Raw genomic sequence first — 13,022 nt, forward strand, 5'->3', positions numbered from 1 at the left:
CCCTTCTTTTCCGCTGGGAGCCACTGGAGTGGCCGTTGGTCCTAAGCGTGAGGGATAGAGACAGAGTGCCTCAGGCAGTCAGGCTACCTGGTACTGTGAAAGGCAGCCTGCCTGGACAATTACAGTCCTTAGTCACGAGGCAACGTTACCTCTCACATACCACTTTGCAAGTGCATGAAGTAAACGCCCCTACTGTTGAAGTCAGTCCTCTTGCTCAACAGGCGAGAGGTACCGCCACCTGACCCCGGCTCTTGTCTCTTCTCTTTATTTTCTAAATCCCCTCGCCGTTCTCTCCCAGGGACCACGGAGAGACCACCGACTCCCATACTTTATTTATTTATTTATTTTTGGACACGGTCTTGCTGTGTACCCTAGGCTGGCCTCAAAATCACAGCAGTCCTCCTGCCTCACACCCTCAAGCGCTGGGATTACAGGCATGTGTCACCACACCCGGCTAGCCTTTCTGTCTATGGGTCTGTGCTGAGCTAGGAAGAAGAAAGTATTTCACCCGTGAACTTCAGGCTCAATAGACATGCTTTTTAAAACAAAGAGAAGGGACACACTACAGGGCCGTTGGAGCTCAGCGTGTTTTGGTAGTCCAATGTTTTGAGTTCAGAAAGGCCATATAGCACACACTCTGTATGCCCTATAATACCCCCTGCCAGGCCTCAGCAATCCACCATAATTTTTTTTGAGACAAAGTCTCGCTATGCAGTTCAGGCTGGCCTTGACCTACTTTGTAGCCCAGGCTGGTCTTGAACTCACAACGGTCCTCGTGCCTCAGCCTCCCAAGTGCTGGGATTTCAGGCGTGCGCCACCACACCCGGCATTCACCATAATTTAGCATCGGTATTTCTGCAGCTGAAACACTTGAACAGTCCTGTTACCTGGGGCACACTGAGACTATCAAAGGAGTGATATTTTTTCTCATCAGGTTTCACTCTCTAGTAAGTCAGTACCAACATGCAAAAAAAGCTGTGACAGACTGTAGAAGCCTCAAGAGTTTATCAGGAATCTGACCCGGTGGCACCTTACCCAGGCCCGAGGAGGAGGACACGCTCTCTGTCAGGGACGATGTTTCTGTCTGGTCTGCCAAGAGTCCCTCCATCAGGGGCAGGGAGAGCTCAGAGGAGGGCACGGAGGAGTCGTAGATGCCTGAGTCCCTCGGCATGTCCGAGGGGCTGCCAGCTTTCACTGCAAGCAGCAGGGGCTGCAGCGCTGAGCCCCCCTCACGGGGCGCCTGGACCTCAGCATCCTGGTCCAGGGCCCTGCGCGGACTCTCCAGCTGAGGGTGCGAGTCTGCGGGCACAGTGGCCCCAAGAACTGTGGCCTCAGCCCTTAGGCAGAAATCACTCTCTGGCCCTGGTTTGCCAATGACGTCGTTTAAAACCAAGCCCGAGTCAAACTTCTCCAGGACTGGCTCCCGGTAGCGCAGTGCAGGAGGATGGGCGGGTACAAACTGTTTTTCAAACCAATCAGGCTCCTCATCAATAAACTGGTGCATGTTACATATAGCAACATACAGGGAGCGGCCCGACTTGCTCCGGAAGTAGTTCCTCCTGCTGCCGGGGCCCGGGTGCTGCCCAGGCTCCTGAATACTGATGTCTCCCGAGTGCAGGTGCGAACAGAGCTGGGGGAGGTTGTCCATAAGTTTGTATTTGGTGCTAAGGTCCAAAACGCAGGGGACGTCCCCCTCGCAGGAATAATCAAAGTAGACCGCGATGAACTTCCTGAGGGCTGCAGACGAGCTCTGCTTGGCTTGGCGCAGCTTCTCAGCAATGGCTGATACCGCCACCAGGAAGAGCTCCCCTTTCCCTGAACCTCGGCTGCCTCCTTTGTGTTTGTAGTTCTTCTTGTCCACAAAATACTTCATGCCTTTGGAACACACGACAATGATGAACTGGGACTCGTGGATCTTCTGGATGACCCATTCTCTCTGCCCCTCTCTGCAGAGACTGAGGTCTTCCCACAGGTCCAGAGCCACCTGGTGGAAAACAGCACATCTCACCCACCTGCTCCAATACTCAGCAGTAAGAACGGGGTAGTACGACCGTGAATGTTGGGGGGGGCCACACCACCTGTCCCTTGACCATTATTTGCACAGTATGTGCAGGCTCGGGGTTACGCACTCACGTGGGGAGAAGCAGCTAGGTCTCTAGGGTGAGGAAACCTAGCTCTACGAAGGCTTGCCATCCATCAACCCATTTTAGCGGCATGCAGGCTCACACAGTGCTGCCCCAGAAGTGAAAAGACGAAAGCACAGAACTTTCAGCAACTTGTCTAAGTCACCACAGAGGAAGCCCTCAAGGGACAGAACAGGAAGGATGGCTGGGCTTGGTGGTGCATGCCTCTAATCCCGGCACTCGGGAGGCTGAGGCAGGAGCATCGCTGCAAGTTCGAGACCAGCCTGGGCTACAAAGTGAGCTCGAGGCCAGCCTGAACTGCACAGCGAGACCCTTTCTCAAAAAAACAGAAGGAAGTAGGATTGGTGTGTATTATGAATAAGGCAGTCAGACGCAAGGAGCGGGTCCTGGAGGGAAGGCTGGCAGGCTCTAACGAGACACAGATGAGTGACTCCAAAGCGTGCCGGCAAATGGCGCTCAGGTCCGGATACTTGAGTCAGCCACAGTGCTAGGTGACGCACACCCAGAGTGTGGCTGACAAAGTGGACTTCTCTGGACACTCACAGGCCCGGGGTCAGTCACGTTATCACTAGCTGGACAGTGCTGGAGGAGGGTAGTGAACTGCTGTTTGCACAGCTTTTCTGCTTAGCAATGCGGAATGACCAGCACCTCCTCCACGGCTTCGCAGGTCTACTGCACAGTGTCACGTGGACCAGGCTTGCGAACAACAAGGCCTGCGGACAGGGAGGCTCAGGGCCTCTGGTAGCGAAGTTGCTCTCGCTGGGATCTTGGTAAAAATCCAGGTTTGTGTGGCTGCTCGGGGTTTTACCTCTCAGATCATTTTTATCTAACTCTGCTGAAAACATCCCTTGGCAACTGCCCTGGGGTGGTTCCTTCTGTAGTTCACAAACTAATGTCCATGGCTACGACCAAAAAATTAGCCAGTGTCAAGGGGACAGGGACCTGAAATGACTTTGTTTCCTTTTCTGCACTAAGCTGTTTCCAAAGGAAAGAACTCCCTGACAGCCACCCACTTGCTGAAAATAAGCTTGAATTGTTTTATATTTTCCTTAATTCTTCCTAACGGTACACAAGCTTAAGCTAATTGGGAGAATATACCAAGCATTTAAAAGCCATTCCTATCTTGACCCAGAATTTCTACTTCCAGGCATTTATCCATGGGAAATCATCAGAAATGGGGCAATACTGAACTACTGGACAATTCGATAACTTAGACTAACTCCGTTATGATAAACCAGTGTGATGGATCATGTTACTATTTAAAACAGCATCGTATAGTGCAGAAAATCATTAACAGACAGAGATAAATCATTCCAGTCTGCCCAAAGCACAGATTTGGGCTTGTGATTTCATTTATGCAGAAAAAGGCTGGGAAGAAGTACACCAAATATGTCCGCAGCGGTTTTCCAGCAGGTGGTGATCCGCCAAGCTCCCGCGAGAGGAGGAAACTGGGAACGGCTCACTCATACTTTTTACTGCCACCAGAGGGCAGCCTCACCCTATGGAGCGCCTGAGAAACCACACAAACAGAGGCGAGAGGCGAGGAAAAGGGGATGAAAGAAAGAATTAAAATGAGTTATGTGCCGTGTACCAACTGCACACGGGAAGGCAGGCGTGATGTGCTGCACACGTGTACTGGTAAATAAAAGCACGGATGACTTCCAGCTACATAATTATGGTGTAACTGTTACATTTGTAAGAAACTGTGTGTCCCTTCCATGATAGCTTCAGACTTCACTCCAAAAATTCACACCGTGACATGATAGAAAAGCGACAAATTACGCTCACTTGCGAATAGCTAAGGAGCCAGGACAGACTTTCAAGCGCACGTGACACGCTCGCTGCCTTCCGGAGTCCTCCCTTCTTACCGTTTGTCCTTCACGACTGCCTGCTCTTGTATCACTGGTTTCTCCCTTTCTACACCCTTTAAACTTTTCTCCGGGTCCCCAAGAGTCCTTCTACCTCCATCCCCCCTCTCAGGAAAACCCTCTCCAAGAATCACCTTCCTGCCATCCCATCTGACCCTCTGCGGGAGCTTCCGTCCTGCACATGCTTACCAGGGTATCTAGAGGGATCCCCAACCTGCGCCCTGGTTTGTATGTTCCCAAGGAGGGCGGCCACTACTTTTCTTTAATGCTCACAATACTTCCTGCCATGTGGGTACCAATCAAGGCTTTTGAGCAGGACTGAGGTGATTCGCATTATAAAACACTTGGAGCTTGAGATTCCTAGGACAGGCTGGAAGAAGAAGAGGGCAGGACTCTCCCCAGTTTGGAAACAATGGCGCCAGTCGAAGCCAGGCGTCACAAAAGCAGGCCTGGAAAGCGAGGAGACAGCAAGGAGAGAACAGCGATCATGCGTCTCGCCCAGGGTAAGAGACTTTAAATTCCGTACCTCACAGCCGCAGAAGTCCTGGAGGAAGTAGGCAAAACACTGGACAACATTCATGTGATTCTGGCCATCTTTACTGGAATAGCAGAGGAAGACCTTCGGCCGAGGCCGGAGCCTCTCCCTGGGCACTGCCGCAGTGCACGTGGAGGACTCCGAGTTCTCTTCATCTAAATGTGAATATATATTTTCTAAATCGGGAGAGAAGACAGCGTTGACACCTATGAACAAAGCTTTGTCTTATTCTACAAGACACAGACCTTGATGCTATTTTCAAGAAAGAACACCTCGTATGTCCACCGAGAGTCCCAATCCCCAACTCTACAGCCTCTTGGGCCACTGCTGTGCGTGCGACAGTCAGTTTCTGCAGTACAGCATCAAAAGGCCAAGAACTGTTCTTAAATCTGAAGTTGACCTTCGATAAGCTAAGAAATGCAGAGGCCACTCTGGTCAAAGAACTGCCCAGAACTGGCTCTTGGAATCAAATATGCCTACATGCCTACTAGACAAATTAATCATTGTCAGAGCTGACCTCCTTAAAAATGGAGGTGGGGGCAGGGATATAGCTCAGTGGTATAGCACCTGCCTGGCAAGGGCAAGGTCCTGAGTTCAATTCTAGATACAGACAGATAAGAGAGAGGGAGAGAGGGAGAGAGGGAGAGAGAGAGAAGGGAAGGAGGGAGGGGCCCATCCTGGTGGAGCACACCTATAACCCCAGCACTTGGCAAGCTGAGGCAGGAGGATTGCTGTGAGTTCCAGGCCAGCCTGGGCAACACAGTGAATTCAAGGTCAGCCTGGACTACAGAGCAAGACCCTATGTCAAAAACAAAACGAAAACTGTAGTGAGGTATAACTTACCAAGGTAAACGGTACACACACCCCCTCGCCACTTCTTTAGAACGAAGTTGCACTAAGTTGCCCATCCTGGCCTCCAAACTCCTGGCCTCAAGTGACCTTCCTGCCTCAGTCTTCCAGAAGCCTGCGATGATAGGTGTCACCACCGTGCCCAGCTAAAAGTGCACAGACCTGAAGTACACAGCCTAGGAACTTTTATATCAGCATGCATCTGTACAGCTCCAACCTAGAAACATGGATCTTTCCCAGGTCCCCAGAAGGGTCTTGCATGACTCCCGACTTAGGTATCAAGTATATCCTTCTGCATGCTTTAGACTTCCTTTACGCCCTTGAATTTATTATCTTACGTGAGAATCTAATTTCCGTACATACAGTGGCTCCCGAGATGGGAAGTCAAATACTTTTATTCTGGCGACCGCAGTAGGCAAGGCTCAGGCAGTAGGCGGCTTCCCAGGTGCCCGCCTGGGAAATCAGGCTCCCTTTCTCCCTCTGCCGCCATCAACCCCTGGCCGGCCCCCGGTTGGGGGGGGACACAGCACACAAAGAGATACCTTGTTGCTTCTTGCGGCACATCACGGTGAAGAGCGTCGCAAACGCCGATATGACAACCAGCGGCACGGTGATGGCCACAGCTCTGATGGGCCCGGCCCACGGGGAATGCACTGGAAATTTCAAAGGGAAGGCCTGTTAACTTAAGCAGCATAACAGGTTCAAAGAGAAATAATTTCTTTTTCTTTTCAAGCATAAGCCAACTGACAGGTTCTAGGACCCCAAAAACCACCCTTTTCTATTGCTGGTACGGTGATTACAGAAGAATTCAACGGTTCATTTTTAAAGGGTTGTGGCGAATAATACAACAGTTCAGAGACTGCTGAGCCAGCAAATACCTGTGAGGGAGAATTTTGCCCAAGGAAATCTCTCCGCCCATCACGTTTCTTCCCAGGACAATTGACTGTTTAGCGCCAGGGACACACCTCACTAGCTTTGATCTTCCAGGCATCAACAGGAAGGGGAAGGAAACTCAGACTTTGACAGAGCATTGTTTAAGAGGGAGGATCGGCATTTTATTCTCTTTTGTTTTTGTGAACGTACAGAAAGAGAGCCAAAATTTCAAGGCAGTGCTTCTCACCTGGTTTTAAGGCGTAATGCATCACCTTTCGTGTTGTGTTAGTGTCATCCACCAGCTGCAAAACAGAGGAGGCCGCGTTACTGTCTAAGTGGTAACACCTCCACAGACTGTGGGAAAACGGGCCCTTCCCACTGCCGCTGCCATCAGGGAGCAGCAGGGCGAGGGCAAAACGGCTGAGCAGGAGCCGCTGGGACGCGCGCTCATTTGCCAGGCTGAGTCCGGGCATCCAGTAAAGCCAGGTTCATCTGCTCTGTAAGTTCAAACCCCCAACCTTCACCGTCGCCTTTCATGAATAGGAAGGCTGTTTATGCGCTGAAGAATGCAGCTACTGAACCCCACAGTGGAGCAACTTTCAGTTAAACCGGCATTCTGCCACTGACTTTCACTGCACGGATGCTCTCAGGTGTGTCTGTCCCAAACCGCACACTGCTACCAAGGAATGCAAGATGAGGCGTTTCTACCAAATGGTAAGACATACTAGTTGTCTTTCAATAGTGGGAGCGGTGGGCAAATTGTTCATCTGCCTTTATTCCTTTCACTACTGCCTTTACTCCTATTTTTTACAGTACCAATTTGATCCTGGAAAAGTAACCCTAAGAGAAACAAGAAAACATCACCGACATGTTCTCTGCAGCGGGGGCTGTGGAATACAGCAACAGAAACCCTGGAGAGACGGAGGTGGATGTAATAATGGACACAACTTTTGTTTCGCTGTACTGGGGGAGCGGACAGTGCTGGGTCTCAAACACAAGGCCTCGTGCATACCAGGCGAGAGCTACAGGCCCAACCAAACCGTTTTTAAAGGTAGAATTTTTAAGCTATATCTTCGTAGTATGAACAGTTTATAAGAATTTTAAATTGGGGGCTGGGGATTTAGCTCAGCGGCAAAGCGCCTGCCTGGCAAGCGCAAGGTCGTAAGTTCGGTTCCCGGTACCGGAGAAAAACCAAAAAAAAAAATTTAAATCATGGTTATGTGGATTGTGTGGTTGTATAAAAACATTTATTTGAACTATTGAATGAAAAGGTCAAATAATGATGCATAAAATTTTTTAAAGCCATGATAAGAACCATGGGAAAACATAATCGTGCACATCTTCAGTGGTCTGAGGTATCAGTGCTACACACAGAACTGCACACGGCCTGAATGCCGGAGAACGGTACCACCCTCCGAAGCTGTACGCACCTCAATGACGTAATCTCCTGGAGAAACGTTCTGAAGGAGGCAGCAGGTTGTCTCTGTGTTTTGCTCCTGCAAAGAACAACCAATGCTTTAAAAACTCTCTCTTTAGAAAAGGCCTCCTCAGGGCCTCTCTTCTCTCCCAGAGCTCCAGGAAACTTGGCAGCAGTGCTGACCACATCTTCAGAGGCGATGTGGTCAGAGCACCTGTGTTTCATCCGTCACATGTTATGTGAACTTCACCTCGACAGATGGCCCAGGAGAGCCCAGGACCCGTCATATTCTGTCCTTAGCTGTAGCGCCCTCAGCAGGAATACTTCTTTGGAAGACAAACTTAGAATACTCTACATAGAGAAGTGAAGGAAAAACATGACCGGACTCTGCATGAATTTAATTTGTCATAATTTATTTGGTTACTTTATTTTACCTTTCGAGGGTCTTACTATGCAGTTCAGGCTGGCCTCAAACTCTCAGCGATCCTCCTGCCTCAGCCTCCCTAGTGCTGGAATTTCAGGCATGGCCACTCTGCCTAGCTATTTGTCATAACTTCAACTTGAGCAAAAGGCCAACTTAAGTGAGAGCCAGCAGGAGAGCAGAACTACGAAAGAACCGAGTGTGTATAAGAGCCTGTGTGCAAAGGTCATGGGTTTTGCTGCCATAAATAGAAGTTGCTCTCGATGCTCGGGCAGGCCTGTGTAAGCTTCCGGAAACGCGTCCCACTCCTCTGATCACCTTCAGTTTAAGATCTCGGTACTGAGCCTCTCCTTAATCTTGGGCTGTGGGTAAAACCAATGGCCACTGCACCGCTAGCGGCTTAGCTCTTACATCGGGCTTTTCTACTTACTAGTTGTGTGACCTAGAGCAAGGAAGGTGACCTTCAGAGACACAGGGTTCCCACTGCCAAGGGAGTTAGCAACAGTTTGCATTTCACGGAGTGGTCAGGATTCGAAGAAGAGAAAGCTTAACGCCTGTCACACATGAGGACCTGATGAACGTTCAAAATGTGGAAGACCAATCCAGAAATACTAATTCTTCTCATTCTTGTTTTCTCAGGCTATTTCACCACTGGAACAGCCAAGGAGTAGATAACCAGGGAATGAGCAACATCAAGACGGTCTAAGACGTAACCAGGGCTCAATATCCCGGACGTCCACTAACTGCTGAGAGCCAGCGAAGTCTAATGCTCACACTGAGCTACCAAAGCCAGATGCTCAGAAGTGCCCTGAAAACACGCAGCACCCCTCGCAGCTCACCTGCTTACAGGGCTTTCGCCGGAAGGGTCCTTCATGCTTGAGCTTGTAGTGAAGGTAGAAGCAGCGGAAGCCGAAGGTGTGCGGCGCGTGGTCGAAGGACACCTGCAGGTCCAAACCGTGCTGGGTGATGTTCAGGCTCCGAGGCTTCCAGACTGAGAAAGGAAGGCCACAGTGAGCACCTGGAGGGGCGCTGCCCCGGCACCCCACGCGGCACCCCCTGCAGACCCCACACTCAGGGACAGCAATACTCACAGGGTTTACAGGCCAGGTTGTCCGGCTGCAACAACAGGTCACAGGCTGCAAAGAAAGGTAAGTATCTTTAGTTTGAGGACAGTGTGACATTTTTCTTATTGCAAGGTTCCGTGAAATATAAATATACCGTGCCTGGTGCTGCCGGAAAGGGTCTAAAATACATCACCTCATAATGGCTCGCTACAGTGCAGCTGTATCTTATAAGAATTTAAATAGTACAATGTAAAAATATTAATGCAGTTCACCTTATGCAACGTAAATGGAAACAGTATAAAGTCACCCGGATTTTTAAAAGCTGGTCAAACACTACACAGGTTCAAGGTGGGCCGGCAAGGGCAGTAGAACCTGTTCATATTGTCCCCTGCAGGTCGTTTCTGGCTAGAAGCAGAAACAGTGCCATCCCCTGTCCCATTGGAGGTGTCAAGGCACAAGGGAACTTTAGAGCGGTTCTGACACCTGCCGAGGGGTTATTTAACCTTCACCGGTGTTCTAATTTAAAATTATTTTCATAGATTCCAAAAATGACAGGTGGGCATCTACCAAGTAGAAGTGTCAGTGCTGAAAACCAGGTACCAAAATCAGCAGCGTAGGGATGGCATGTCAACTGGTAACAACACTATGAAAGCCAAACAACACACTCCAGCACACCGGGCTGCTGGCCGCGGCGTCTTCCTGAGCTATCCAGGTAGCTCCAAGCAAACGGACAGCAGCAACAGAGCCTCCGTGCTTGGACATGATGACACACACCTGCACTGCGGGACACACCTCCGCTCCACCGCTAGCCACATTAATTCCGCTTGGAAAAATAATCTTAAATTATGCTAGCTTTTATAAACACATTCTCTGAACCCACTATCTAGCTGTTATGTATAAAGCAGGAATACTATAATATGTGCATAGGCTTCACCCCACAGAATCTTATTTTAATTTAGAAATTGAAGCCAGGCACTGCGGAGTATGCAGATAATCCCAGCGTTGAGAACCTTGACTTGAGAAGCTAAGCAGGGAGGGTCACTAGCTCAAGTCTTACCTGCGCAATTTATAAAGACCCTGACTCAAAAAAAAATTTTTAAAGGGTTGAAAATGTAGCTCAGGGTAAAGGCCCTGGATCCAATTTCCATTACCATAGAAAGTGAAAGAAGGGTGAAAGGAAGCCAGGAGGGAGGGAGGACGTAAGACCAGGGATGGAGACGTAGCTCGGTAGTAGATCACTTGCCTAGCATGCATGAAGACCTGGGTTTGATCCCTAAGGAGAGAGAGGAAGAGGCGGAGGAAGATGGGGGAGGGGGAGGGGAGGGGGAGAGGGACACAGCCAGAGACACTGTTATAAATTAACTTTGCTGCACAGAAAACTGCCACAGCAAGAATTCTGCAGAGGAGCTGAGCATGGTGGCACATGTCTACAATTCCAATGCTCTCAGGAGCAAGTTCAAGTCCAGCCCAGGCAACTTAATCCCTACCTCACATTTAAAAACTAAAAAAATTAAAAAGGCTGGGGATGTAGCTCACACCCTCGAGTGAGGATACTGAGTCAGGGAGATTAAAGAACTGAAGACACACCATGTAGAGCGAACAATGAGGAACTGGGACCCGGCATGGCTCAGGGCTGAGGGTAAGGGCTCCAGAGCTGGCTGTCTGGCTGGCATTTTTCCCCCCATCAGTATTTGTTTGTCTGGAGATAGGGCAGGGTATCACTACATAATTCAGACTGTCCTTGGACTCATTATGTAGTCCAGACTGGCTACTGGCTACTGGCTACTGGCTACTGAACCTCTTGGTGATCCTCCTGCCTCAGTCTCCCAACAGAACTCTATTCCTGAGGTTCAAATCCCAGCTCTAGGGAAGTTTTTCACCTTTTGTATCACTACACATCTAATAAGTAGGTGTGGTTTCCTTCTAAAGTTGTTACAGAGATAAAACTGTGTTTGGCAATCATTTAGAACAGAGTCTTATATATTAATGTTAAAAGAATAAAACTTGCTACAAAGAAGTGGCCTCAGGGGTAATACTTGGTTTTCTTAACCTATTCCTGAGCCCCTTCCTGACAACAAGCGTAAGATGGGATTGGTTCATTCTCCTGCCTTTTACCCCGAAGCCAACTTACACTTTCTATTACTGAGTTTTTCCCATGGGGGCCCTGCACATGCCAGGCAAGTGTTCTACTACTGAGCAACATCCCAGTCCCCAAAATCACTGTGCCGATAAGCTGGTTGTTTAAATGAGGTCACAATATCCTCGAAAAAAAATCAACTGTCAGGTCCGTCCTAGAACAAACTGAGAGTCTCTGGTCAGGTTAGCAAAGCCTATTATTAATTTTTATTTTTATCTTATTTTATTTTTAGTCTTTTTGAGACAGGGTTTCCCTATGCAGTTCAGGCTGGGCTTGAGCTCACTTTGTAGCCCAGACTGGTCTCGAACTCGCAAGGATCTTCCTGCCTCAGCCTCCTGAGTGCTGGGATTACAGGCGTGCACCACTACGCCCAGCATATTCTTAATTTTTAGAAGTCTATTTCTGGATCCTTTCCTCCTCACCTACTTGCTTCATCCAGTGTTTGGTATACTCTTTCTTTGCGGGGGGGCATCCCCTCACTCTGCAGTTCAGGCTCGCCTTGAAACTCACTATCTAGCCTTGAACTCTCAGCAATCCTCCTGCCTCAGCCTCCCAAGTGTGTGCATCACCATACCTGACTTTCTTACTTAACAAAAACTTTGTTTCCATTTTCTCCTTCTATCCTTTTTTTCCTTGTCCCAACCCCCCTCTCTCCTTGCTCCCCCTCTCTTTTAAATATTTGTATAATAGATACTGGGACATGGGAAAAAAATGAATACACTTCCACCTTGAGGGAAGCAGGCAGGAAAGACCATACTCACCCCGGGTTCTGAAGAAAAACGGGTGGTAATTGCTTTCGTTTTTAATGGAAGGAAAAGGGACAATCTTTACAAAGTAATCCGTTTCAAATTTCATATTCAGGAAAGGTTGAGATTCCATTCCCTAAAAAGGAACAAAAACACATGTGGCATCAAGGGCATGTGATCCACCCCTCCGTCTACACAGGAGACCGTCGCTGCTGCCCTGCAGGTTGCTCGGACGCAGTTCCAGAACTGGGCAGCACAAAGGCAGGGCTTTTACTGCCTGCAGTCCAGGTTTAAGACCCTTGTTATGGTTTGTGTCTGGGTGTCCCCCCAAAGCCTCATGTGGTCATGGGGCAGGCTTTTAGAGTATGATTGATTATGGGTGTGAGAGCTGCACCTGCCCTGGGGTGGATAGTTTGCATATATAAGGGAGAGGAAGAGGGTGCTTGAGGCCATTCTGCCCTGGTGTGTGCTTGTTGCTTTGCTGTGTTCTGCCGCCATGAGCTGTAGCCCTCTGCCATGTGCCACTCTGCCTTGTAATCTGCCAAGTATGGACTGAAACCTCCACAAACTGTAAGAGAAATAAACTTTTCCTTCCTTAATTTTGGGTGTGAGGTATTTTGTCCAAGCAACGAGAGGAAAGTAACCAAGACAACCCTGAACTCTGAATAGATGGCACCGTCTCTTCTTTGGCACGGAAGCCATGGCTGGTTAACACAGAACCTCAGAGCTCCCTCCATCAGGCGGGAGAGGAGCGTCGCCCACCAACCCTCCAGAGAAGAGGCCTCAGACGGCTGCAGGCCTATAACCCAAGAGGTGCGCTCCCCCAGGTGCTGAGGAGTCCCCAGTAGTGTTACCTCCCGGCCTCGCCCACCTGGGGGAGGGGTGGGCCCCCCACAGCCCCGCCTTCCTGAATTTCAGGCTTTCAATAGACCATTCAGACCCCCAGAACAAGGGCCTGCCTTGAGGGG

At 49.5% G+C, this 13,022-nt stretch overlaps 1 protein-coding gene and 1 long non-coding RNA gene across 2 annotated transcripts in view; one reads left to right on the top strand and one right to left on the bottom strand.

The window, feature by feature from the left end:
- The window catches only part of Il17rd (interleukin 17 receptor D), a gene marked incomplete at its 5' end in the record, with an annotated part of 30,440 nt that overhangs the window by 6,445 nt on the left and 10,973 nt on the right, over positions 1-13,022 (bottom strand). The window contains 8 exon segments of the mRNA XM_013515704.1: positions 1,036-1,984; positions 4,539-4,723; positions 5,939-6,049; positions 6,517-6,571; positions 7,700-7,765; positions 8,947-9,098; positions 9,199-9,243; positions 12,070-12,190. Coding sequence (XP_013371158.1) covers positions 1,036-1,984; positions 4,539-4,723; positions 5,939-6,049; positions 6,517-6,571; positions 7,700-7,765; positions 8,947-9,098; positions 9,199-9,243; positions 12,070-12,190 — 1,684 coding nt within the window.
- Positions 6,888-8,932, top strand: LOC106148854. Its single transcript, XR_001234571.1, has 3 exons — positions 6,888-6,983; positions 7,083-7,320; positions 8,747-8,932. It is a non-coding gene; the product is annotated as an uncharacterized LOC106148854 (long non-coding RNA).

Source organism: Chinchilla lanigera, unplaced genomic scaffold (genome assembly GCF_000276665.1).
Source record: "Chinchilla lanigera isolate Chin_1 unplaced genomic scaffold, ChiLan1.0 scaffold00029, whole genome shotgun sequence".
Taxonomy (NCBI): Eukaryota; Metazoa; Chordata; class Mammalia; order Rodentia; family Chinchillidae; genus Chinchilla; species Chinchilla lanigera.